The sequence below is a fragment of the Monodon monoceros genome, unplaced genomic scaffold (assembly GCF_005190385.1).
Source record: "Monodon monoceros isolate NGI ecotype Baffin Bay Population unplaced genomic scaffold, NGI_Narwhal_1 Super_Scaffold_9, whole genome shotgun sequence".
Lineage (NCBI taxonomy): Eukaryota > Metazoa > Chordata > Mammalia > Artiodactyla > Monodontidae > Monodon > Monodon monoceros.
The window spans coordinates 11,481,485-11,509,430 of NW_021703786.1; the positions used below are offsets into that span (position 1 = coordinate 11,481,485).

The 27,946-nt window shown below is 41.2% G+C and overlaps 1 protein-coding gene across 1 annotated transcript; it reads right to left on the bottom strand.

Annotated features, from left to right (window-relative positions):
- Nucleotides 1–1,517: 1,517 nt before the first annotated feature.
- Nucleotides 1,518–3,396, bottom strand: LOC114888587 (tumor-associated calcium signal transducer 2-like). Its single transcript, XM_029210767.1, is given in 2 exon segments — nt 1,518–1,567; nt 2,360–3,396. A coding segment is annotated over 1 exon segment (990 nt). The 3' UTR covers nt 1,518–1,567; nt 2,360–2,406.
- Between the last annotated feature and the right edge of the window lie 24,550 nt (nt 3,397–27,946).

The window sequence follows — 27,946 nt, forward strand, 5'->3', positions numbered from 1 at the left end:
CCTGATGAATTTCATGTGGAGGTGAAGGAAAGGGAGGAAATACTCCTAGGTTTTTTGTTTGAAATCCGGGGTAGGTGGCATGCCATTTACTGAGCTAGGAAAAACTGAAAGGAGAACAGCTTTTTTGTGTGTGAGGTTGAGGCATGGGGGGTGGAATCAGTTTTTATGTTTTGGGCATGTTAAGTTGCCTCGTTGACCTTAAGTGGAGATGTCCAGGTGAGTAGTTGATTCCATGAATCTGAAGCTGAGGGGAAAAGGTCAGGGCTAGAAAAATAAATTTAGGAGTCATCAACATATAAATGGTACAATGGAATCATACCAAACAAGCATTTAACTTATTAAAATTGAGTTATACATATTCAGCCAGAGAGTGTGAGAAATACTTTAAATTGTGTGATTCCTTTACACTCAAGTAAAGTAAGTGTGGAGTGAGGATGAGATGAGAGATGTGAGTCTGCTGTACCCTCAGATGGAGTCAGTCCCCAATTCTCTCATTGTGGGAGCAGCTTGCTGTTCCAATTGTGTCTGCTCTTTAAAAATAAGTATTTTTCATGAAATGTGGCTCCTAAATGAAAGCCCCAAGTACTTTTTCATCTATTGCTCAATAAAAACAATTTATCTCAACATGGCAAGGGAAAAATAATCAACTGAGTTTTTTAGGAAATGGAGTGTTGGTCTTCAGTTTGGCACATAAATATGGCCACAATCATGTGTAAAATCAACATGTATGAAACCACAACTTCTGTAATTTATAGGTGATTTAAGTAGTTTCCAAGAGAAATTACACTTCATGAGTTTTTTTTTTTTTCTTTATGAGCCGACTTTAGAACCCAATCCCTATGTAAGTGGTGACAAACCCATATCTAAAAGCACGGTCATAAATGTGATCACTTAGAGACATTGTGTGACTAGGGAAGAGAAGGGGACCCAGAACTCACCTTTAGAGCACACCAGCATTTAGAGATTGGGTAGAGGAGGATATAACTATAAAACAAAAGTTTGAGAAGCAATCAGTGAGGTAGGAAGACGAGGAATGTGGTGTCCTGGCAGCCAGAGGAAAGTTTCAAAAAGGTAGTGATCAGATGTTTCAAAGGCTGTTGAGAGGCTGAGCACGAAGAAAAAAGATCACTGAATTTGGCAACAAGGAGGTCACTAGTGACCTAATATCAGTTTCAGTGGCATGGTGGCTGGAGATGATTGAGCACTAGAGGTGGAGAAAGGGACACTGTGATGAAGCCAACTCTTTTTTTTTTAAATAAATTTATTTATTTTTGGCGGTGTTGGGTCTTTGTTGCTGCATGCTCTTCGTTGCAGTGCACATGCTTCTCAATGCAGTGGCTTCTCTTGTTGCAGAGCGTGGGCTCTAGGTGCACCGGCTTCAGTATTTGTGGCTCGTGGGCTCTAGAGTGCAGGCTCAGTAGTTGTGGCGCACGGGCTTAGTTGCTCCACAGCATGTGGAATCTTCCGGGACCAGGGCCCGAACCTGTGTCTCCTGCATTGGCAGGTGGATTCTCAACCACTGCACCATCAGGGAAGTCCCTGAATCCAACTCTTTCCAAAGGTTTAACTGAGAAGGAAAGCAGAGAAGTAGAGTAGTAACTAGAGGCAGATGTGGGTTCAAAGGTGAGTTTTGCTTTTTTTTTTTTTTTTTTTGATATAAACCTGGAGCAAGTTTTCACAAACTCCATCTTTTGGTTTGTGCCTTTTTCATACTTTATTACATTGTTTTTTAAAAAATCACAACAGCAGTATCAAAGACAACCTATGTACAAACATTTTACAAAAGAAATATTGCTAGTATCAGCTGTAATAAGGGCAAGTTGAAGAATAGATGCTGAGTTTCTGGGCCAAAGTCTGCCCTCAAAGACATCTAAAATGTTTTCAGGCAGCTGAAACAGGCTTCTTTCTGATGACAAGCATGTGTGGTCGGTAATATTAATACAAACGATGGTAAATGAGGATACTACTGGGCCCAAGTAGCGAACTCCTCATCAGGAAGGCCACCATACAAGTGGAGCTAATCCAATAACCTAAACCCAAGACAGTAAAAGCGCTGTTTCCCATCTAAACGCATTTAAGCCTTCAGCAATGATTGCGTCACATGTAAACGATGCTGGCTTGTCATACAGACACTTGATTCTTATACATAACCCTATGCCAAACTTCCCTTAACTCTCGAGTCAGGTTTCTGGTTGGACCGAAAGGGGAGGAATTTTAGAAATGCTTCCTTCAGGACAGAAGTCAGAAAGAGAGGTGATCCTGAGAACAGGATCTATTAAATTTGGTGGTGGCTGGGGGAGGCAGGAATTTGGGAGGAGGAATGACTCCTTGGGGCCAAGAATCAAGAAGCGTGACTCACTTGGGTCTGGGACCTTGCTGAAATCCGATCCCCAGCCCCGCCGGTATCTACAAGCTCGGTTCCTTTCTCATCTCCCCCAGTTCCTTCATCTCCACCTTCTTGTACTTCCCCGACTTCCTCCGGTTGGTGATCACCAGGACGGTCACGCCGGCGACCAGGGCCACCACGACCACCACGATGACGGCGATGAGGCCGCTGGTGAGGCGCTCATGGAGAACTGGGGGGAACTTCTCATCCAGGAGGTAGATGAGCGTCCGCTCCAAAAGCAGGGGCTCTCCGCGCACGCGCACGTCGAGGCCGCGGTGGCCGCTGAACAGCGACTCGCCCTTGACGTCCCTCTCAAAGTAGTAGGTGACGTCGGCGATGTCCGCGGCGTCGGCGATGTCCACGTCGCCGGCGACCTTCTGCGACGTGTTCTGCTGCAGCTCGATCTGGATGGTGGGGTGCTCGTAGTGCACGGCCGCCACGAACTTGGGGTGCAGCGGGTCGCGCTCCCGGAAAAGCCGTCGCAGCTCGGCCTCCAGGTCCGAGGGGTTGAAGGCGCGGGCGGCCGGGCGGTGGCGCAGGTCGATGAGGATGGGGTGGGTGCGCACCAGCTCGTCGCAGCGCAGGCTCAGGTCGCCCTTGTCGGTGCGGCGCATGCCCACCGAGTTCACGCACCACCACACGGACGTCTGGTTGCACTAGCGCGCCTTGAAGCGGCCCTGCTGGTCGCAGTCCGGGTCGAACAGGCCGTCGTTGTCCAGGAGCGCGTGCTCGTTCGGCCGTACCAGGGCGCGGACGCTCTTCCGGGCGCTCACGCGCGCCTTGAGCAGCAGGCACTTGGATGTGAGCGTGGAGCGGTCGACGTCCAGGCCCGAGCCGAGCACGCAGCACAGGCAGCGGCCACCCGGGCCGCTCCGGTCGCACACGGTCATCTTGCTGGTGGGGCACGTGCAGTTGTCCTGCGCGGCCGCTTGGTCGATCACCGCCACCAGTAGTAGGAGCGGCGGCAGCAGCGACGGCGGAAGCAGCGCGAGGCCCGGACCCTGGGCCATGGTGGGGCGGGGCGGAGGAGTGCGGAAGGGGCGCGGGCTGGCGAGCGCTGGGGCCTCTTCCGAGCTCGGGCTCTGCTGTCTGAGAAGGTCTCCAGGTGTCTGGGGTTTTGCTTTTTGTTTTTGATGTTTTTAAGGATGGGTGCTAGGGAATATTTGTAAATTGCAAGGAATGGTCCAGTGAAAAGATGGAAATTGTTGATGTAACAGAGAAGGGAGAAAATAATGGGATGGGCGTGAGATGAGATTTTGTCAGGGAGTGTTGGAGGGCTGAGGAGGGAAGAAATTATATGAAATAACATCCTCAAAGAGTGGCAAAATGAACTTACTGGGAAAAAGCAATAATACCGATGGGCAGTGAATGCTCATTTGAGTTGGAAACAATGAATTAATCAGCATGATTCAGCTACTTAGATAAGGGTGTGAAGAAGTTGTATTGCTGGATTTAGCCGGGGTTAAAGTATTTTCAGGTAAATATGATAGAGGATTATGGAAGAACTCCTTGTGCGCCTTCTCCCGCCTCAAAAAGGTCCCCTGGGATTGATAGTTCAACAGAGATTTGACCTCCTGAAACCCAAGAAGGAAGGGGAAAATCGCTGGGAATGGCAGTCTTATTCAGAATAATACTCTGGGTTAGATTAATAATCGAACTTGCTTCCCTTCTTTCAGAGGAAAGAATTGTATGGAGTGTTGAATATGTGCTCTATTTTACTTTCATAAGCATATAGTTAGAGTAAAACAAGTCTGAGTTTAAATTCCTCCCAGCCTCTCCACCTGCCAGCTGTGACCTGGTCAGATTAACCTCTCTTGGTCTGATTTCCTCACTTGTAAAATGAGGATTATGATACCTACAGCAGGATTGTTATCAGCGTTAAGCTGGGCTCATAGGGCAATGGTGTATAATGGAAAAAGCATGGGTTTTGGGTGTCAGAAAGACTTATGTGTGAATCCAGTTGTATCATTTAATAATTTGACCATTGTAGGCAGGTTATTTCACTGTTCTGTGCCCCAATTTCCTCACTGGTAAAATGGGGATTATAGGATTATAATATCCTATAATCCTACCTTGAAGGCTAGGAGTAACACTGGTTCCCCACACAGAGATCAAAATGGTGGGAATTGGCTTAGCATTCTATCTATCTATCTACATTTATCCATATTAGAAATATGTATTATATATATGTGTGTGTTATTGTATAAAGCTTTTGGAACAAAATCTCAAACACAGTAGGTGCTTAATAAATATTAGTCCTTTTCTCCCTTGCAGTCCATTCTCCTAGAGCAATAGTTCTTGGCCTTAACAGCACTTTAGAATCCTCTGAGAAACTTAAAAAACAAAAGAAAACTTGGTCCAACCCCCAGAAATCCTGGTTTCATTGTTCTGGAGGAGCTCTCTGGCCTGTAATTTTTGAAAGCTTCTCAAGTGAATCTAATTGCACTCAGGATTAAGAATCACTGCTAGAATTATCTTTCCAAAGCCCAAATGAGACTATGTTGCTTCTCTGCTTAAAAATTTCTCATGATTTTCCACTGTCTACTGAGTGTAGTCCAAGCTCCTGTGACTTGTACGCCAGACCCTTAGCAGGGATTCTCAACTCTCTCAGGACACATGACACACTCCCATAAATAACTTCAGCTTGAGTTCAACTGCCCCCAACCCTTTTACTTAGCAGTTGTGTGATCTTAGGCAAGTTACTTATCCTCTGTAAGCTTTAATTTTATCATCTGATTTTCCCTTTGCTTCTTCTAACTCTGAACCTTTGTACATGTTTTTTCTTCTTCTTGGAATGTCCTCTCTCTTTTTCCTCTCTGGAAAATGCCTTATATTCTTTGAAATTCAGTTTATATGACTTATGGTTACCAAAAGGGTAAGGGGGGGCAGATAAATTGGGAATTTGGGATTAACAAATACACCGTACTATATATAAAATAGGTAAACAACAAGGACCTACTGTAGAGCACAGGGAACTATATTTGATATCTTGTAATAACTTATAATGGAAATGAATCTGAAAGAGAATATATATATGTATAACTGAATCACTTTACTGTACACCTGAAACATTGTAAATCAACTATACTTCAACAACAACAACAAAAAATTCAGGGGCTTCCCTGGTGGCACAGCGGTTAAGAACCCGCCTGCCAATGCAGGGGACACGGGTTTGAGCCCTGGTCTGGGAAGATCCCACATGCTGTGGGGCAGCTAAGCCTGTGAGCCACAACTACTGAGCCTGTACTCTAGAGCCCGCGAGCCGCAACTACTGAGTCTTCATGCCACAACTACTGAAGCCCACGCGCCTAGACCCTGGCTCTGCAACAAGAGAAGCCACTGCAATGAGAAGCCCATGCACCGCAAGGAAGAGCAGCCCCTGCTCGACGCAACTAAAGAAAGCTGCATACAGCAACGAAGACCCAATGCAGTCAAAAATAAATAAATTTATTTTAAAAAAATTCAGTTTATATGTTGTCTCCTCTGAAGCTTACCCTGAATGTCCCCTCCTTGACATAGTCCCTCTTCTTTCTTTGAGTTTTCATGCCACTTTGTAAATGCCTCTATTTTAGCTCTTTTCCTGTTGCATTGTAATTTTGTTTTCCACATCTGTCACATACCAGACTTTAAGCTTTTTGAGGGCTGGGCCTGTATCTCATTTATCTTCATATTATGTTGACCTAGCATGGATACTGTTTCATAGTTAAGTGGTCAATAAATCTTGTTGAATTAATGAAGTGAAATAAAATAGACAAAGATTCCTGAAACTGCCAACCTTGTGGATTTAGGAAAGGACCTATATCTTTTGCTTGGTGCTTTGTAATAAATTTTGGCTGAATGAGCGAATAAAGTCAAATGAAACTGTCAGACTGATATCATTTTCTACCTTGACAATGTCCAGCTGACTCATTAAGGGACCATTTCCTCTTGGGAAGAAAACAAAGCAAAACAATTAAAAACCATCGTCAATAAAAGCGGTGAGGAAATGGAATCATGGTTTTGTATAAGTGGAATTTCTCCAAAAACCAGCATGGTCTGACTGGTAGACACACATGGTTTCTCAACTGTAGCAAGTGAGAACACAAATTCTGTATAATGCTGCAGTGGGAGCTGGTTGGGATATCTTGTTGTTATGGACAGAGTGATCACTTCATGTCCTAAAAGTATGTTTTTGAAAATCTTTCTCTCCTCCACTCCCTGCTTCTCATTCAACAAACTTTGGCATTGTTTTCACAGTGTGATCGGCATGGACTTGGGCTTAGAGATGCAGAGATAGACACAGTCCTTGCTCTCAAGTAGCTTAAAGTCTGCTAAGGATAGGGACTAAAGTCTGTTAGAGTCTGTTTTCAAACAGCAAGAAAATTCCCTAAGCACTGTATAAGTTATAGGAGGTAAGGGAGTGTTTGCTCAGTGGTGGTAGGATGGGATGGGCTTTGTAGGAAGTTAGGAAAGTTTTGTAGAGGAAATAAAGCTTGCAAACCCTTAAAAAAAGATGTTGGCAAATTAGACAAGACGGGCAAGTCTCTTTTAAATAAAGGGAACAGTAGCAACAAATGTAAGAGGGTATGAAAATGCCTGTTGTGGGACTTCCTGGTGGCGCAGTGGTTAAGAATCTGCCAGCCAATGCAGTGGACATGGCTTTGAGCCCTGGTCCTCCGGGAAGATCCCACATGCACGGAGCAACTAAGCCCGTGTGCCACAACTACTGAGCCTGTGAGCCACAACTACTGAGCCCACATGCCACAACTACTGAAGCCCGCACGCCTAGAACCCGTGCTCTGCAACAAGAGAAGCCACTGCAATGAGAAGCCCACACACCACAGCACAGAGTAGTCCCCGCTCGCCACAACTAGAGAAAACCCACCCATAGCAACGAAGACCTAGCACAGCCAAAAAATAAAGAAAAAAAAAAAGAAAATGCCTGTTGTGTTTGGGGATCTATTAGTGGTTCAACAAAACCTGAAGTGGATGATGCAGCAAGAGGTGGAATCAGACAGGTGGGTAAGGACTAGCTCCTGTACACCTTATGGGTACGCCAAAGAGCTTGGACTTGATCTTGCAGGCATTGAGAGCCATTAAAGGATGTCAAGTTAGTGATATAAACAGCTTTTTAATTTTAAAAGATCACTCTAGCAGCAACATGGAAGGGAGGCAAGCCTGGAGTCAGGGAAACCAGAAGAATATCACGGTAGTAGTTTAGTGAGGGAAGAAGGCAGTAGCAAAAGGGAAGAGGAGAAAGGAGCAGATCTAAAGGACATTAAGGTGGTGACATTGATAGCACTCCCGTAGTGATTAGATGTAGGAAGACGGAGAGAGAGAAGCCTAAGGTAGCTCCCAGGTCTCAAACTTTGGTGACTGGGTGAGGGGGCCTCTGTTTATGGGGATGGGGAATATTGGAGGGCTAGGATAGTGTGAGAACAACATAATAAAGTTTAATTTTGAGAAGGTCTGAGTTTGAGATTTCTGTGGAACACCTGAGTGGAGTTCCTAATGGTCATTTGGAAATAGGAATTATTTCTTTGCAAAGGGAGCTAGAAACTTCTAGATCACAGCTTCAGGGTCTTAATTAAAAATAAGCTGAGGAGAGAGTGATTGGCTATAGATAATAAACACAGCAGCCATTCACACAGACAAAAATCTCACTTTCCCTGGGGCTAAGTTTTCAATATCAAATTCTCAAGCCTTACCCATAGTCTTGTACTTTAGAAATCCAAAGCAGGTACTTAAGGAATCCAGATTCTTACACTTTTTGTACCTTTCTGTTTTGCCATCAAGAGTCCAATGTACAAAATGTTAAGAGTCAAAAGTATAACATGTTCTTTTCAGGCTTTAATGGAAGTTTAACGCAATATAAATGTAACCACTCAAATATGCTCGTAATCAGGACAGAATTCAAGTAAACATTGCCAGGACCAAAGCTGACCTCACGGTGGCACTCCAGTCTTGTCGGAATAAAGGGCTCTGGAATCACCTTACTAAACTCTTAAGTGGACAGTCCACTCTGAAGTAAAGAGTTGGCATAAACTCTGGGTCCATAGGCCACACAATTAAACTACCTGGGGAGAATTTACAGGGAAGGATATCCTTTTGTTTTTAAATCCGCTCTGACCTAAGGCTGGATCAACAGTACAGGGTATGATATGGCAGCAGGTCTCCATCCAAAAAAAGAAATTTCACCGGGGTTCAAAACTAACCAAAATAATACCCTCATTGTTATTTATTAATAGCTACCATTTATTGGTACCTACTGTGTGCCACATACAGTTCAGAGTGCCTTTCATATTATATGAGCTCACTGAACTCTCATACCAGCTCCGTGCAATTGATAATTATTCTCGTTTTTCTGAGGAAGAAGCTGAAGCTCAAAGACATTAAGTCACTTGCCTCTCAAGTCATCCAGGTAGTAAGTATCCATGCTGTATTTTGAACTCAATCTGTATGATTCCAAAATCTGAGGTCTTTAAGCAAGGCTGCATGGCCTCGTATTATTGATGCCAAAATTAAAGCAGTAACAAATGAAACTTTGTGGTTTCCTTTGGGTATAGACTGTTTGGATTGAGGTGGTTTAAATAATACTGTATTTAGGGAGATCTAGTGAGGACCCCTATTGTGAATTTGAGGCCTCTTCCTGAAACTCTTCACCACCTATAAGAAACAGGATATTTACATATTCACAAAGTATGTCCCACAAGGTATTTATTAATTACAAAGAGAAAAAGAGCAAATTTACAGTGGAGAAATCTTGCAGATGCTATGTTAATACAATAAAGTATAAATGAGAAAGCAAATGTGGTAAAATATCAATATCTGTGCCACAGAGAGATTCTTTTCCTTTTACAGTGGAAAAAACAAGGGGACAGGGAGGTTCTGTTGACAGGATTGGTCAGCAGTGGAGCAGAGGACTAATTTCTATCTTTGATCTCCATCTGTGAAAGCCCAAAGCCCACAAAGGTTTCCAAATGAAATAGTTACCTTTCTAAGGGGTAGAGAATTATTGATGAATCCTGGACTCTATATAAAGGAAGACTCCCAAATGAAAGACACAAATAATAAAACTCCAGAATAATGTTATTATACTGATTATAGACGGTAGAGATGGGAGTTAGTTGTCCTTACTCCTCCAATGCTTAATCAAGAGTGTCAAAGCATATTTACAAAGCATTTTTTAAATGCCTTACAGACTTCAAAGCCATAAATAGCTTCTCTGTCTCTCTAGGGCTAAATGCCAGCATTTTTGTACATCCTCAGTCTAAGAGAATTACCAATCTGTCTATTTCTTTAAAGATCTGTTCTTTTAGTGAGAAGGAAAAGATGTCTAGAGAAGCTTTTTGTTCAACATGTCGGTGTTCGCATGATTTACAGTATAATTAACCAGCCCTGTAGCACCAGCAGACCAGCTCCTTTTACTATTCATCATGTTTCCAGTGACTTCAGATCATCAACTCTGTTGGGAGGAAATACCTCCTCCTTAGAGATGTAAAAATATTATGTCCCTGATCATTCCCACAGGCAGAATGTGATCCATCCTTATATAAGTATTGTTTTTCAGATCTAAGGGATTCCTCCCCCACCCCATTATTTTTGCACATCATTACTCTCAGAGCTAAAATCTAATTAAATAAATACATGCAAAATCTAAAACTACTTAGGAAGAATTTTGTTATTCGATTGCTTATAATTACCAGAACACATTTGTTAAGATATGAAAGTCTGGTAACTCAAAATCTAAAACAAAATACCTATGTAAACAAATATGTAATAAATATTATCACAGATCTATTTTAAATCTCTATATTAAAACTTTATTAGGCATCTAAAAAACTTCAAAAGTGTTCACTTTGGGCCCAGTAATTCTACTTCTAAGAAGTTACCCTAAATATACACCTCCAACAATATGAAAGTACATATGCACGAGGTTAATTATTGCAGCACTGTTTGTATTTGCAAAATAAGGGACACAACCTAAATGCCCATGTAGAGGAGAGATGTTGAATAAACTATAGTACAAGCACATAATCGAGCACTACACATCTGTAAAAAAGAATGAAGAAGACATTTGCAAACTGATAAGGAATAATTTCTAGGATATACAGTTTAGTGAAAAAAAGCAAAGTACAAAAGAGTATCTGTAGTATGCTACCTTTTGTGTAAGAAAAAAAGGGAAGTGAGAAAAATACACAAGTGCCTGCATTTTGACCAAAAAGCAAACCAGGAAGGATAAACCAGAAATTAATGAGATTACTGTTACTTACAGGAGGTGGTTGGGGATGAGTTGAAAGGGTAAGTAGAAGGTAGAAAGTGACATTTCTCTTGAATACTCCTTTTTATATAGTTCTGTCTTTTGGATCCATGTTAATAATTCATATATTAAGTAAAACACACACACACACACACACACACACACACAAATAGGGGGAAAGCCTGAAAATGGAGCACAAACAAATCAACCTAATGGTTTTAAATGAATAATATAAACACATTGAAAAGCACATGTTTTTGTGTGGGAGGGAAAACTAACTCAAACCAAGTAACTTTAGAATATGATATTTTTTGCTATATACTCTCAGACTAAAGAAAAAATGAACTGTAAATGAATGTTAAAATGAAATTGGTTTGTTTTTTTTGCAGTGGTTGGGTTTTGTTTCGTTTTGATAGCAATTCTAAAACTACTTTCTGTGTAATCTGAGATTGGGTGAAGAAGTAAATGTATAAAATATATTATAAACAATGAGATTCAATTTTCTCACTGAGAGAAAAGAGAGTTACAAATATGGAAAGAGAGAAGAGTAGAATGAATTCTATAGTATTGGATTAGAATTGGACATGACAGCCCTGTCCACTGAGAAAGCCCAGAAGCAATGACACCCCAGGAGCAATTTGGTTTCTAAACTCTGTTTGCTGCTAAATGGGGCCAGGGCCCCTTGGAGGACTGGCGGATTCTAGAGCTAGAGCTGGGAAAGAACAAGATGAACCTTGAACATCGTATTAAGTTAGTAAATTAGGAAATGCTCAAAGAATGGTAGGACAGGTCAGAATGACAAAAAGAGCTGTACTGAAGGGATTAGTACCAGCCAAATCTGGGACAATTAAACATAAAAATAAATACTGATAGTCATGTATTACAACCCACCGAGTAAAATAAGAACACATAGGCATATAAATAAATGAAAGAGTAAATAATGTGGGGGAAGGGAAAGTGAGTCTCAATAGAATGTCAACTAATAAATTTAGAAGGAATGATGGAATTAGAAAAGTCACTATTTGGCAACCATCATAGTAATAATTGAATAATCAATGGATGGTAGAATGAGTAGGTGAAATCTGGATGAACAGGATATTTACATAGCTGCAAAGCATGTTCTCACAAGATATCATTATTATTATTTTAATTATCTATTTACTTATTTATGGCTGCATCATGTCTTAGTTGCAGGATCTTTCGTAGCAGCGCGCAGGCTCTTTGTCGAGGCGCGTGGGCTCAGTTGCCCCACGGTGTGTGGGATCTTAGTTCCCTAGCCAGGGATCGAACCCGTGCCCCCTACATTGGGAGTGTGGAGTCTTAACCACTGGACCACCAGGGAAGTCCTCTCACAAGATATTATTAATTACAAAGAGAAAAGTAGTAAATGTATAGTGGAGAAATCGGCAGGCGCCATGTTAACAAAAGGATCAAAGTAAATGATAAAGCAAATTGGGTAAAATCTCGATATTTGGGAAATCTTGGTGAGATGTATACGGGAATTTTTGGTACTATTTTTACAACTTTTCTGTAAGTCTGAGATTACATAAAAATAAAAAGTTAAAAAGAAAAGCTTATTAAAGCCTTTCTGAGGAGTTTGCTAGGCTATAGCAAAACAAAGGTTGTAATCAATGTATAGCAAGTTAATTCTGCCTGCCTCCTTGGCAAAATGGTGTATGGAAAGTCATTGTTGGGAAGTAGGAGGTGGCAGGAGGGCAAAAACCTTATTAGATGTTTCCTTGAACAAAATTTTTTCAAAAATTCTTTTTGAAAAGATGTAAACCTGTTGAAAAAGGGTTTTTGATAGCAATTTAAAAAACTATGCATGTATAACTGAATCATTTTGTTGTATACCTGAAGCTAACACAACACTGGAAATCAACTAAACTTCAATAAAAATAGAATAAAATAACGAAATATATACCTAATTAAAAATGAAGCTTTTCTGTACTTAAAACTGAGCAAGAGAGTTCTATAACCATTTAAACACTATTACTCACTCAAAATACTCTATATATAAAAAGAAAAGCACACTAAAACATAGGTAATTAACTGAAATAAAAATCAATGTGACATTCAAAAATAAATAAAATAAAAGGCTCTCTAGTATGTAGCAGAGACAAATTCTGTTTCTAGTTGGTAAAAAAACATAATTGGATGAAAATTTAAATGCCAGGAGGCATAAAAATCAAAGAAATAAAAAACTTTTAAATGGAGTAATTTCTGTTCTCTTCCCAGATAGTTAATTTAATAGAAATTTCTGATTATGACGGCAGTTATAAATCTTTGATGTTACTGACGCAGAGACATACTCCTAAACTGTTGTTTTTTTTCTATCACATAGAAAGATTGAAAACCGTCCCAGGTAACAAATACTACTACTGCAACGACTTGCCAGATAGTATTCTAAATATCGTTCGTACATTAACCCATTTAATCTCACTGCAACCCTGGGCAGTAGATACTATTATTAGACTCAGTTTACAGTTGAAAAAACCAAGGTTCTCAAACTTTCTTGATTAACTGTGCTCTTAGTGTCTTCCGTAGTTTTTTCACGGCAACTCAGGCCAAAAGAAATAACGTAATAATTCAATTTATTGAGTTGTTAGAGCCAAATCTCTTAACATCTATTTATGATTTCACAATTTAGTAGCCATTAAAAGTACTTATGAATTGAAAGAGAAAATATATTCTTATTTTCTTGTAAAATAATCACGATTACTTGCTAATGGGATGGATGAGCCTGTTGAGGTCTGTACTTCTCAAACCATGAGCTCAGATCAGACACGGCCACACTCATTTTCTGTTCCACACCAATATTCACGCAGTACTTGCTTTTCATCACAACTGCAGAAAACCCAGCTTCTCAAAGACGTAACATCAAAAGGATAATGGTCTGATGCTGAAACCATGATTTACTCTGTACTAGAAGTTCACATGCATTCTGACAGATGTTGAGTGTCACTGTGTCGCTCTTGAAACTTTAAAAAATATTCTATGTTCTCCCATAGGCTTGCTGCTGCGGCACCTTGTGGTGCCTTGGGGCACAGTTTGAGAACTGTAGAGCTCATATAGAATTATTATTCAGTCTGGGGGACAAAATTCTTGGGGGAAAATCAAAATCAGAATAGTGTGAACATTAACAAATTGTAGAAAGAGTTAATATTAAAAAAAATCTTGTTCTCCATGTATCTTTTCAATGCATGTCTTTTGTTTTACCTGATTGCTTTGGGATAGATTACTTTTTAAAAAATTTTATTCAAGTATAGTTGACTTACAATATTTTATTAGTTTCAAGTGTACAACATAGTGATTCAATATTTTTATAAATTATACAGCACAGACTTCTATTTTGCAGATAACAAAACAGAAACAGAATCATCTGGAATGAACAATAAAATGTTCACATTATATAGGTCAAAGGTAGATGCTGGCATTTAAGGAGTGGGAAGGACAGTACACAATAAATGTTTCGGCTGATAATATATGTAATAAAAATATTTTATACCACCAAGTGCATACAGTGAACGCAAGGAACTTGGCAAGTTTAACTGAACCTCTCTTTTAAGCAAATTTATTACTTGAAAACTTGAATGTTTTAAACCAGTGTACAAGGGGCTTGATTATTTTACAAAAGAGTATTATTCAAGATTCCTTGGTACATCTAAAGTATGATGTGGTTCACTGAAATTAAAATGTATGCCAAACTGTTTTTGAACACATTAGTTTATGAAATATCTCTGTTGTTTACATTGCATTTTGAGTTTTCTGTCTTTTAGGAGGATAGACAACAAAATATTCATCTCCTAATTGTCAACAGAGGGAAAATGAAGCACAGAGAGAAGCAGTGAGTTTATTTAGCATCATGCAGTAAGAAATGAGAAGGCATCACCTACTCATCTGGGTTGTAAAAAATCATGTTAAAAAATCGTGGATGGCATGTTAGTACCTAACGGCCATAGTTCTTTTCACAATAAGGTGATGATATGTAACAATCAATAAATGAAATCAAAAAGTGCCCATTTGTACAAGATTTTGTATGAGAGTGTGTGTGATTTTTGCCCAAGAATTTAAGTCTCAATTCTATTGACTATATTGACATAGTCAAGATAATGCCAGAGTATCCTGTGAGTGATGTGATGAAAATAGACTTAATGACAGATGGAAGGAACTGCTTACTCCTGTTTTACTCTAATGGCCACGATAAAGGGTTTATTTTGATTAGTGTAACTTCAGTTTATAGTAATAGCATGAAGAACCAAGAAAGTTTCACTTCACTTCACATCATCATTTTGACGGCAGATTGACTCAACGAAGCTGGGGTTCCCGGAGCACTGAGGAAGATAACCTTAGTTATCTCTGCAAATGTATCCTGCAGCCCAGGCTGAAATACCTTCCTTGGGGACTCTACTATTTTGATTATGGAGAAATTCCCAAGCAATGCCTCCCATAGCCAACTAGGAGCTCCCTGTTGCTCCCTTCCTTTTCACTGTTCAGGCTGAGTACCTGGCATTCTTTAAGGTAGAAATAAAGGCATTTCCTTGGGTCCTGGGGAAAAGCAGGGGACTCTAAGATAATCCCAGTGGAGAGGTGGTCTTTTTTATAGATCTCAATACTAGGTATGTTGTCTGCGTGTCCTGAACAATTGTCTTCAAGACCGTGAGCCATAGTTCACTACCCAAAGTTTGATTTAAATATCATGATTAATTGCAAAAAGAAGATGGGGGAGGAATGTGAAAGGGTCTGTATAACAAAGAACCATAAATCATCTCTGGTAGGGTGGGCCCCCTATCATGCAGCCTGTGGGCTTGCCAGGGAGCTACAGGGAGAAAGATGAGACAGAATAGGGTCTTCCAGCTGCAGGGCTGCAGGAGCCCCAGACCAGGAAAGCTGTTTACCCCCAACCAAGTCCTTCCTGAGGTATCATTCACTTATTCATTTAGTAAATATCTATCAAGTGAGTACCTACTAGGTGCAAGGCACCATTCTAGATGCTGTTGAAGTGGGAGGGGGCGGGAGGGGGGAAGTAGGACCAAGATGAGTAAGACACAGCACCTGCCTTACTATTTAGTGGACATGGTTATGATAAGGACTCTGCTCTCTCCTTCAGCGTAAACACTGGTACCTAATTAGGTATGTACTTCACTTTATGAAACAGATGTATTTCTGAGCCTTTCTGGCATTAAAGTGAATTTCCATCTAGTGAATTTCCATCTAGTGAATTTCCTGTACATTCTCCATAAAGCTGTCCCTGTCACCCTCAGCTTTCCCTACATTCCTGGAACCCTCTTGTGTATACACTGTATCTTTCTCAGTAGGCCCTTTTGAGGCAGCTGTCCCAGAGTGGAAAGTGGAAAGAGCATGGGCTCTGGAGCTGAACAGGCTCAAATCAGAATCCTAGCTCCACTACTTAATAGCCGTGTGTGATCTGGGTTAGTTTCTTCACACCGCTAAGCCTCAGTTTCTCTTGTAAAATGGGGATAAAAATAGTTCCTATTCATTAGGACTTTGTGAGAATTTAGTGAGATAAGGTATGCTGGCATTTAGAAAATGCCTGGCATATAGAAAGCATTCAGGAGTGGTTAGTCATTACTATTAGGTGCTTTACAGGTGATTGTTTTACAGGTGAGGAAACCGAAGCTCATTAAGATTTAATAACTTAGGTACATTATAACTTGGAGGAAATACGGCATAGCTTTTAAAAACTCTGGAGTCATATAGACCTCATTCACATTCCTTTTCTGACATTTATCATGTATACAATCCTGAACAAATAATTTGATTTCTCTTAGCCTTCTTTTCTCTATTTGTAAAATGGAGATAATTGCTAATAATATCTACTTCACGCTTATTATGAGGATTAACTGAGATGATGTGTGTAATTGGCAAGTGGCAGGACCTGGATTTAATGGCTCTGAATCCCAAGTGCTTACACTTTTCAAATAAACTCACTCACCAGCTCCTTTGCTCTGTGAGCTAGAATTCTAAAGAGTTAGTGGATGTAATCAACACTTGGCAGATTTTTTCCAAGTGCAATAAAGTAGTTTGTTTTCCTGTTTTGATGATTGGTTTGTAGTTTTTCACAGATATGTACTCACACACCCATAATCTTGAACTAGCCTTTCCCCTCCCCGAATAGCCAACATCTCAAAGGAACATACTACTGCCTTCGCCCACATGGACTTTTCAAAATGCTTGCCTTTGAAAGAAATCATCAGCCCAGAGAAAGCATTACAGGGACTTTCTTGCATTGAGGAGTAGGACTAAAATTCAAGTTTGTGGAATGAAACCCAAGTGAAAGGAAAAGCAAGAGCTCGCCTTCTTCTTCCCAGCAAGCCCTGCCTCCGGTTACTGCCCCCTCCCCACCCCAGGAAGGGGAGAGAGCCCAGCTGTAGGGTCAAGTAGTGGTGACCAGGTTAGCAACAAGGGCAACAGAGGGAGGAGACAAAAGAACAGAAAGTGGCAGTGGCTGGCTGAATGCCTGAGCATGTTTCTTTGCTGAAAGAGAACGGCGGGACAGCGATTCAAACTGAGAGAGAGGAGGGTGGAGGGGGAAGAGGACAGCTAATGGATGGGGTGGCCCAGCAGGGGTCAGAGGTCAGGAGGGCACTCAGGGAACTAATTGGCCACTCTTCACATATTCACTTTCTGCTTCTAGCCTACAGCTGGGCCTTGAGGGAAAGCGCTGGGGTTGGAGCTGGCTTTATTTTTTTATGCCCCGAGATTTGAGGCCAACTGGTGAAAAGCAAGTGAGACAAGAACCTTCTTTCCTTTTCTAGGGATAGCTGACCAGGGACAGCCTTCTGCAGAGGGCTGAAGGTTCCACTTCACTCATTCATTCATTCATGCATTTCTTCTTCCTCCTCTTCTTTTTCTTCTTCTCCTTCCTTTACCTTCTCATTCTTTTCCTTCTCATTCTTTTTTTCTTTTTCTTCTCATTCTTCTTCTTTTCCTTCTCCTTCTCCTTCTTATTCTTCTTCTTCTCCATCATCACTATCTCTGTATGTTAATTGGATGCCCCAGGAAATGTTATGCTGGGCACATTCATAAGATGGGAAAGGATTATAGACACTTTTAGCTTGGATCATAAATGATTAGAGTTAGGCCTGGGCTTTAGGGGTCATCTAGTTTCATCTTGTTTCAGACTTATGGAAATGAGGAAAGCAGTTTGCTCAAACTCACAGAGAAAGGAGTAGAGGAGGGAGTAGAGCTCAGGTCTTCTCCCTCCTGGTCCAGAGATTTTTCCATGACACTCTTCTCAGAAACATATTAACTTTGAAAACTTGGGCAGACTGGTTAACAGCTCAGCCTCTGGGTCAGACAGCCTGAGCTAGAATGCTGGCTACTAGCTCTGGGACCTTAGGATTATTACTTAATCTTTCAAAGCAGCAAGTTGCTCATCTGTAGAAAAACAGGGTTGTTATGTGGATTAAGTGAGGTAAATGCATGTAAAGTGAGGATATGCTTCAATAAATGTTAACTATTACTACTGCTATTTCTTCAGAGGCCAGCATAGACTGTGTTTATGGTGATAAACACATAACACAATGAATACTGACTCTTCTCTTATAATCTCCATGGGCAACCCATTCCAAGATGAAAATTCTCATTCCCCCTTAGTTAAGAGACCTGTGAGGATCAGAGGGACATTTTGGAGTCCTGTCTGAACCTTCTTCTGAAGGGCTGGCCAAATTTGGAAGGAGCTGATTTGGGTCAATACATGCAAAGGGCTTAGAACAGTGCAGGGCACAGTTAGCACTCAGTAAAGGGCAGTTGTTGTTGTTATTATTATTATTGGGAAGGAGGGAGCTTTTTGCCTCTGCAGAGGGTCAAGCATTAGACTGGCTTACCCTTTGTCAGGGATGTTGGGTGGGACATTCATGGATCAGATGGAGGTTGGCCAAGATGAGGTCTGAGTTCTGTGAATTTTCTTTCTAACTTTTGTGTAGTTTAATAGAATCAGTTTGCCTAGCTCTGCCCAGAGTTCTGAAGCAGACCATCACTCTGGTACCACTGCACGTGGACTCTGGAGCAGATAAAAGGATGAAAATACGAAAGAGACCTAGATCATCTATGAACATTGGCTCTCCCACCCCAGAGTGGGGATTTACATTATGGACACCACAGGGTCACAGAGTGATATGAGCTTCTATCCAAAACATAATTTTGAAGTTCCCTTTTGCCACCTTTCCTTTTCAATTCATTGATTGATTGATTGATTCATTCATTCATTATTGAAATATAATTTACAGACAATAAAATGCAGATCTTAATGTTCAGTTCAGTGAGTTTTGATAATTGTATACACTTATGTAACCTCCACTCAAAACTAGGTAAGGAACAGCTATATCACCCCAGAAAGTTCCCTCTTGCTCCTCTCCATTCAACCCCCTCAGTCTTCCTCTTCTCCTTGCTAGGCAATTGTGACTTCTATCACCCTAGTTTCATTTTGCCTGTTGCCAGATGCCACACATTTTTGTATCTGCCTCCTTTTGTTGAACATGTTTTTGAGATTCATTCACATTGTTCATGTATCAGTAATTCATTCCTTTTTTTTATTGAATACCACTCCATTGTATGAATATACCATGACTTATCCACTTTCCTGTGATGGACATTTGATTTTTTTTTTCCCAGTTTTTAGCTGTTGTGAATAAGGCTTTTATGATTATTCTTATATATTTTCCTGAGCCCCATTGCATTTATATTTTAATTATAAAATATATACAGAACAGTCCAGAGATTATTACAGATATTCATATATCACCACTTTAATAAATGTTAACATTTTGCCCTATTCAGTTTTTTTTTTTGAATAAAGTTTACAGATTTGGTTGCAACCCACTCTGCATCCCTCCCCACTCCTATTCTTCACCTCTCATCCTTCAGAAGTAACTACTTTTCTGCAGTTTGTTTGAATCCATTCTGTGTTTCTATGTGTTTGATAATACGTCTGTGTGGATGGATCTGTTTTCATTAATATGCTAGATACTTGGTGGGCCCTTTCCATCTGGAAAGTCATGTTTTACTGCTAAGAAATTTTTCTTGGATTGTTTATCTGAGAACTTCCTCTCTTGTTTTCTCTGTTCTCTCTTTCTGGAACTCCCATTACTCAGATATTAGACCTCCTGGATTGCTCCTCTTATTTTATTTTCTCTTCTATGTTTTTTTCCTTTGTCTTTTTATTCAACTTTCTGGGAATTTTTTCAACTTTATTTTCCAACACATTCACTAAGTTTTCCATTGATGTTATCGTATATATTTAAAATTTCTAATTTTTTGTTTTTTTAAATTGTCTGAATGTTCCTTTTACAGTTTCCTGCTCTTGTTTTATGGATGTACTATCGACTCTTACCTCTTAAGAATAATCATTGTAGTCTTTTTCATTTGTTTATATTTTGTTTGTTTATTTGCTTTTAGCTTCCTTTTCCTGAATAGAATCTGTTTTCTCCAGGTTGCTTTTTCCTGTTTGTTTTGGTCTCTATTGTTCATGCTAGAGGTCTTCCTTAGGAGTCTGGTGATTCTTGGATGCTCTCTAATATTTAAATATGGGCAACTTAAAAACTGATTGAAAGCTCTGAACTTGAGAGTAGGGCTTGCCAGTTATGGGGCTCACTGTAGATTTACCTGGCTGTGCCATTTCCTTGGGTGAACCCCTGATGTCAGAGTGTTAAGCTTTTTCTCTTGGACTAGTCAGAATCCCTAGGGAAGCATTGCCCAATCTCCTTCTTGGAGGGTAAAGGCTTCCTTCACTTCACCAGCATTTGGTATATGAACATGCACTTAATCCTCTTGTTCTCCATATAATAACCTGCCCTCAGCTTTGTCTGTTGTTTGTTTTTCCAGAGACTCTCTCTTTTATTCTCTTCAAAGTCCCGGCTGAATGAAGCAAGGGGAAAAATTCTGGGAACCTATTGGCTTTTGAAAGATTTCCATCTGATCTAGATATATTTCACTCCATCTTCACTCATCCTCATTGTTTGAATTACTTGGTAGAATAACATGGGTTACTTCCCAGCTTTCTCCACTTCTGGATTGGGATTCAGCTTTCTTAGGTTTACTGAGTCAGTTATCTCTCAATTATTTGCTTTCCAGCTTCCAAAATTTCCAAAATTTGCTGTAGTCTCCTTTTCTTTTCTCTTTATCCTTGTGAGTTTATGCCTTTTGTAAAAAGAATCTTTACTGTCATCTTAGTGATGACAAAAGTCTCTCTTATTGTGATTTTAAGTTACATTTCTCAAAATATTAGTGAGGTCTAGTACCTTTGCATATATTTTTTACCCATTGGGTTTCCATTTCCACCTGTTCATATTCTTTGAACATTTTTCTCATAGTTTGTTGGTCTCTTTCTTATTGATTTGTTAGAATTCCTTATATAATCCAGAAGTCATCCTTTGTTAGTAGCATTCATTGTAAAGATTTTCTTCCTCTCTGTCGTTTGACTTCTAACTTTGTTTGTAGTGTTTTTTCCATTTCAATATAATTAATACATTAAACCTATTTAATGTATTAAATCTTCATTTTAATATAGTCAAATTTATCCTTTATAGTATTGTGCTTTGGAGGTCTTACCTAAGAAATCCTGCCCTACCCCAAGGGCACAAAACTATTCTCCAATATTTTCTTCTAAAAGCTTTAAATTTTTGTCTTTTTACATAAAAGGCTTTAAGTTGCTCTTTATATATAGTGTGAGGTAGGAAGCTAATTTTATTTTATTTTTCCATTTTGATAATCAATTGCTCTAGCACCATTTATTGAATTGTCCATCCTTTTCCCAGTGACCTGTGATGCCATTTCTATAATATACCAAATTCTCATATTCATGGGTGTATTTCTGAGCTCTCTATTCCATTCCATTGGAGCTATTTATCTCTCTGTGTGTCAAAATCATACCATTTAAGTTATTATAGCTTTATTAAAAGTTTTTTACATGTGGTAAAGCAAATGCCTCCTCCTTCTTCTTCAAGATTGTCTTAACTATTCTTGCCTCTTGTATTTTAAGATTAGCTTTGAAAGTTTCCTATACACAGATACAGCCAAGTTGGTATTTTTATTGGAATTGCATTGAATCTATAGAGTAATTTGGGATCAAAATATAATATTGGGAGACTTCCCTGGTGGCACAGTGGTTAAGACTCTGTGCTCCCAATACAGGGGTCCCAGCTTCGATCCCTGGTCGGGGAACTCGATCCCCCATGCATGCTGCAACTAAGAGTTCGCATGCCACAACTAAGGAGCCTGCAGCAACTAAGGAGCTGGCAAGCCATAGTTAAGGAACCCACAAGCCGTAACGAAGGAGCCCACGTGCTGCAACTGAGGAGCCAGCAAGCTGCAACTAAGGAGCCTGCCTGCCACAACTAAGACCTGGTGCAACCAAATAAATAAATTAAATAAAGAAATAAATATTTTTAAAAAAGAGAGAGTGTCTGTCCTAAATAAATAAATAAATAAATAAATAAATAATATTGGGTTTTCCCATCCATGAACACGGTATATTGCTCTATTTATTTAGGCCTTCTGTCAGTCAATAAAGTTTTATTTTTCTCTATATGGATCAACACTTCTTTTATTAGATCTGCTACTAATACCTTTTAGTTTTTTTGGATATGGTGACAGAAACTCCTAAAGATTACATTTTTTAATTAGTTTTTTCAGGTATATAGGAATGCTTTTGATTTTTTTGGTATGCTGATCCTGAATTCAGCAACCTGGCACAATTCTTTTAATAATTCTGATAATTTATCTACAAATTCTCTTGGATTCTCTATGAAGACAATCATATTGCCAACAAATAGAAGCAAATTAATTTTTTTCGTTTCCAATCCTTATACTTTTTTTTTTTTTTTTTTGCGGTATGCGGGCCTCTCACTGTTGTGGCCTCTCCCGTTGCGGAGCACAGGCTCCGGACACTCAGGCTCAGCGGCCATGGCTCACGGGCCCAGCTGCTCCACGGCATGCGGGATCTTCCCGGACCGGGGCACGAACCTGTGTCCCCTGCATCGGCAGGTGGACTCTCAACCACTGTGCCACCAGGGAAGCCCCAATCCTTATACTTTTTGTTTGTTTGTTTTTGCCTTAATGTTTTGTCTGGGACATCCAGTAAAATACTGAATGAAAGTGGTAAAAACTGATAGCTGTTAGTCAAAGGAACATACTACCTGAACTGTGATATGTCACCAGAACTATTGGCTCTAGAGCTATGTTGTACCTACTAGATCTGTAGCAGCAAAATGTCTTTGGTGTTTGAGAATAGGTATTTTTATTCTCTTTTAATAGATGAAGAAACAGCAATTCCACGAGGTAAATAACTTGCTTAAGACCACACAGTTAATGAGTGGGAGATTCAACCCCAAATCTGATTCCCAGTTGAATGCTATTTCCATGATTTTCCTTCTAGCTATCCATTTGTGCTAATGTGTCACCTTTCTCAGATAATATATTGCATTTAAAAAGAGATATTCCAGAGCAAACAATGCCTTTATTCAATTAAATGACTCTAATAGTGGGAGTTTTAGGCAGATCTACTGTTTTGCCTAAACAGAAGATTTGGCCTACTTACAGTTTTTTACAGATTCATAGACTTTTAGAGTTGAATGGTTTCTTATCTTATCCAACCCCCTCTTTAATGAGTTATGCCTATACTACATCCCTGAGAGATCATTCTCCAGCCTTTACCAACTGCCAGGGTGGGTTCACCTCACTGTCAAACAGTTGAATAATTCTCACATGGATCCACAATCTGCCCACTGGTCCAGAGAGCAGTGTGTTTTCTCCTGTCCATAACACCTGTCCATGTATCTGTTCTCCTTAGGTCTTCCCTTTGAGACTATTCATTTCTAGGATATTTGCTATTGTCTGAATGAGATAGTTTCCAGACTTTTCATTATCCTGATTATTCTCCTTTCAATGCTTTCTAATTGATCCATGTCCCTTTTGAAAAGCGATGCTCAGACTTTAGGGTGGGGTCTGACTGCAAACAAAGTGGGACTCTTATGTTCCATGATCTGGACAGTTATCAGACACACCATTGATGCAGTCTAGAATTTTGTCTTTTTAGCAACTATGGCACATTGCACACTTAAGTTTAGGGTTAGCTAAGCCCACACATTTTTCATCTGAACTACATTACTGAAAATGTGTTATTTGTATGTTAAAAGAGAGAAAAGGGACTTCCCTCGTGGTACAGTGGTTAAGAATCTGCCTGCCAATGCAGGGGACACAGGTTCGAGCCCTGGTCTATGAAGATCCCATAGGCCACAGAGCAACTAAGCCTGTGCGCCACAACTACTGAGCCTGTGCTCTAGAGCCCGTGAGCCACAACTACTGAACCTGCATGCCACAACTACTGAAGCCCGTGCACCTAGAGGCCGTGCTCTGCAACAAGAGAAGCCACTGCAATGAGAATCCCACGCAGCTCAACAAAGAATAGCCCCCACTCGCCGCAACTAGAGAAAGCCTGTGCACAGCAACGAAGACCCAACACAGCCAAAATAAATAAAGAAAAATTTTAAAAAGTGTTCCTACTTCATAATCAACCATCTATAAATGTGCTAAAGCTTGCTCTCCGTATAGTGTGAGGTCTGGACTCGGAAAATGCAAGGAAGAGTTGTCCTGAATTACTAATCATTTAGGCCAGCAGCCATGCTAGGTTTTTTTTTTCTTCCATCTCCTATACCCTCTCCTGAGCACTTTGGAGCTCTCTAGGTCTAGGTCAGAGCCAAGTCTGTGGGGAGGCAACCAGGACAGAAATCTACTCTGTTATGGAGACAAATAAGGCATCACCTGCAGCTTGGAGTCTGCCAACAGACTACCAGGAAACACCTGGTTGGTCAGGGGTGGGTGAAGTCACTTGGGACTGCTGTCCCAGGACAGGATAAAATTCAAATTTCAGAGCATTGGTACTTTGACATTTTTGATTATAGAGTTACAATTCAATTTCTTACACGAAACCAGAAATCTCATGATTTTTTAAAGAAATGATGGAAGGACCGTAGGAAGGGAAGGGGAAGCAGGAGTCAGAGTCCTCTGCTCAGCTTTATATCACCTGGCTTAGTGGGGTTACCATCCACCCCTCTATGTGACTATCAAAAAGAATCTCAGGGTATGTCTTTGAGACTGAAATCCTAGCTACCCAAATCTCCCTTGCCCTTGTTCTGCTCACAAATCCATACTTACAAACTAGTAAACCTTCTCCCACCCCGACACATATCCCTCATCTTCACCAAATATTTGTAATTTTGCCTGGACTGTATTTACAAGGGCAGTGTTGTGTGACTGCAGCATTGACAATGCAATAATAAAAACTGAAAACATTCAATGGCACTTACTATATGCCACCCATTCTTCTAAGCACTTTATATATGTTAACTCCTTTTGCCTTAACAGCAGTCCTTTGTGGTAGAGACTGTTATTATCCTTGTTTTACAGATGAGGACACTGAGGCACAGAGATGTGCTTGCTCAAGGTCACACAGCTAAAAGTGGCAGGTGGGAGCAGACTCCAGGCAGTCAAACTCTAGTGTCTGGGCTCTAAACCACCATGGATGCTGCCCCTCTAAACTGTGAAGGGAGCTGCAGTGGATACCATATGTGTGAGAACTGCAGCCCCAAGCCTGCGTTTCTGCCCCAAAGCTATTCTTTGGCAAACGATTTCCTCTTATTATAATCACTAAGAAGATTCTTAGGGTAGAATCTTCCAGTAGGTTTTAGCCCCTTTACAGACAAAGAAACATAGGTTCAGAGTGTTAAATAATGTTCACATAGGGAGTAAGTGGCAGCATTAGGATGTGAACCCCACTCTGGGTGCCTCTATCTATCTATCTATCATCTATCTATCTATCTATCTATTTATTTATTTTATTTTGGCCGTGATGCGCAGCTTGCAGGATCTTAGTTGCCCAATCGGGGATCGAACCCATGCCCCCTGCAATGGAAGTGCGGAGTCCTAACCACTGGACTGTCAGGGAATTCCCTCTCGGTGTGTTTAGTGTCCACACATGTCCCCCAACCCTATACTGCCTCTATCATGGGGCTGTATCTTCAGAAAGAACCTGTACACTCTCAATACCCTCTTTTGCCTGGGATGGACAATATGTGGGGACCATTCTTCAGGGAAAAGTCATCATCATCATAGCTATTACCCAAAAAATCCTGTTAAAGGTCCAGCTGGGTGCTGGATGCTACAATCTGGGATCACTGTTCAGGCCTCAAAGTGAGGGTCCCTGAAAATGGGAGTGTTTCACCATTGACCTGGTGGAAGTAAGCTGAAGGGTAAATAAAGCCTAAGTAAGAAAATAAGTCCTAAGATAGGTTTCTCCACCTTTGGAGCTGATGGGTTGAATCAATTTCCTGCTTCTCATAGACCCAAAGACATAGAAGACAAACTCAGGGCTTCCCTGGTGGCGCAGTGGTTAAGAATCCGCCTGCCAATGCAGGGGACACGGGTTCGAGCCCTGGTCCGGGAAGATCCCACATGCCGTGGAGCAACTAAGCCCGTGCGCCACAACTACTGAGCCTGCGCTCTAGAGCCGTGAGCCACAACAACTGAGCCCATGAGCCACAACTACTGAAGCCTGCGCTCCTAGAGCCTGTGCTCCGCAACAAGAGAAGCCCCCATGATGAGAAGCCCATGCACCACAACAAAGAGTAGCCCCTGCTCTCTGCAACTAGAGAAAGCCCACACGCAGCAACGAAGACCCAATGCGGCCAAAAATAAATAAATAAAATTCAAAAAAAGAAGACAAACTCATGGTTACCATAAGGAAAGGGCGGGGGAGGGATAAATTAGGAGGTCGGGATTAACATACACACACTACTATATATAAGATAGATAAACAACAAGGACCTACTGTATAGCACAGGGAACTATACTCAATATTTTGTAATAATCTATAAGGGAAAAGAATCTGAGAAAGAATATAGATACAGATATAAATATATATAGATGTATAACTGAATCGCTTTGCTATACACCTTTCATTGAATTACAATTCTGTACCACATTGTAAATCAACTATACTTCAATAAAATATATTTTTGAATGAAGTTTTTATTAAAAATTTACTGCTTCTCATACACCATTTCTGCTCTTGCTTTTAGATCAAGCATAAGAATTTGTCTTCAGGGCTTCCCTGGTGGCGCAGCGGTTAAGAATCTGCCTGTCAGTGCAGAGGACACGGGTTTGATCCCTGGTCTGGGAAGATCCCACATGCTGCGAAGCAACTAAGCCCGTGCGCTACAACTACTGAGCCTGCGCTCTAGGGCCCGTGAGCCACAACTACCGAGCCCGTGAGCCACAACTACTGAAGCCCACATGCCTAGAGCCCGTGCTCCACAACGAAGAGAAGCCCCCGCTCGCCCTAACTAGAGAAAGCCCGCGTAGCAACAAAGACCCAACGCAGCCAAAAATAAATAAAACAAATACATAAATAAATAATTTTTAAAAATCTTTAAAAAAAAAGAATTTGCTTTCAGAATATGAGTCAAGGGCATGGTTCCTAGAGAACCGTGGGTGGCATCTGGGATCACCAAGACATGTACATTCCTGTGCACACGCTTGCGTGTGGGCACACACACACCTGGCCCAGACAAGCACACTCACCGCACCACCACATTTGTGATGAGCAGGCCCTGGAAACAAGGTGGCCTTCGGGGGAGCAGCAAGTTCACGGGCTTGTGGTCTCCATTCCCCAGTGCCTTGATGTGACCAGTTACGCCCTGCTGGGTGGGGTGGAGCCTGCCTTCTCTGAACTGAGTCCCGGCTGGGGCAGTCTTTCCAGAGGTTCGCCCAGGGGCCTGGGGACACAGTTCCTATTCCCTGGTCTCGGACTGCCAGGAGTGCCCACCTCACAGCCCCCTAGGCAGGGTTCCATGTTCCAGGTCGGCGCTCAGGCCAGCCGTCCTTCAGCAGCGATGCTTTTGTAGGTCAAAAGGGAAAGCATTGTTGCTGCCCTGTGGCCGGGCAAACAAGCAGCTGGCTTTGAAGTCCCAGGGGGGATTTGCTCAGGCTGGAGTGGGGAGCCTGAAGGAGAGGGCTGCGAGCCTCCCCCGAGCCTGGCTGTGTTTGTTAACTCCGCCCGGCCACCCAGGCCTGGGGTGTTTGATGTCTCTCCGGAGAAGCAGGAGGAGGGAGGCCTGCCCGGGGGTCCTCCCAGGGACAGCTTTCAACTCCTGCTGAGCCTGCGAGGGAAGGAAACACCGAGCCCCCTCCATTCAGGGTGGGCCACGGGGGCGTGGCCCAGGGCGGCTGGCAGAGTGTGCTGTTTCCCTCGGGCGCTGTTTCTTTTCAGGTGGCATCAGGTAAGAATGAACGAACGGCAAGGG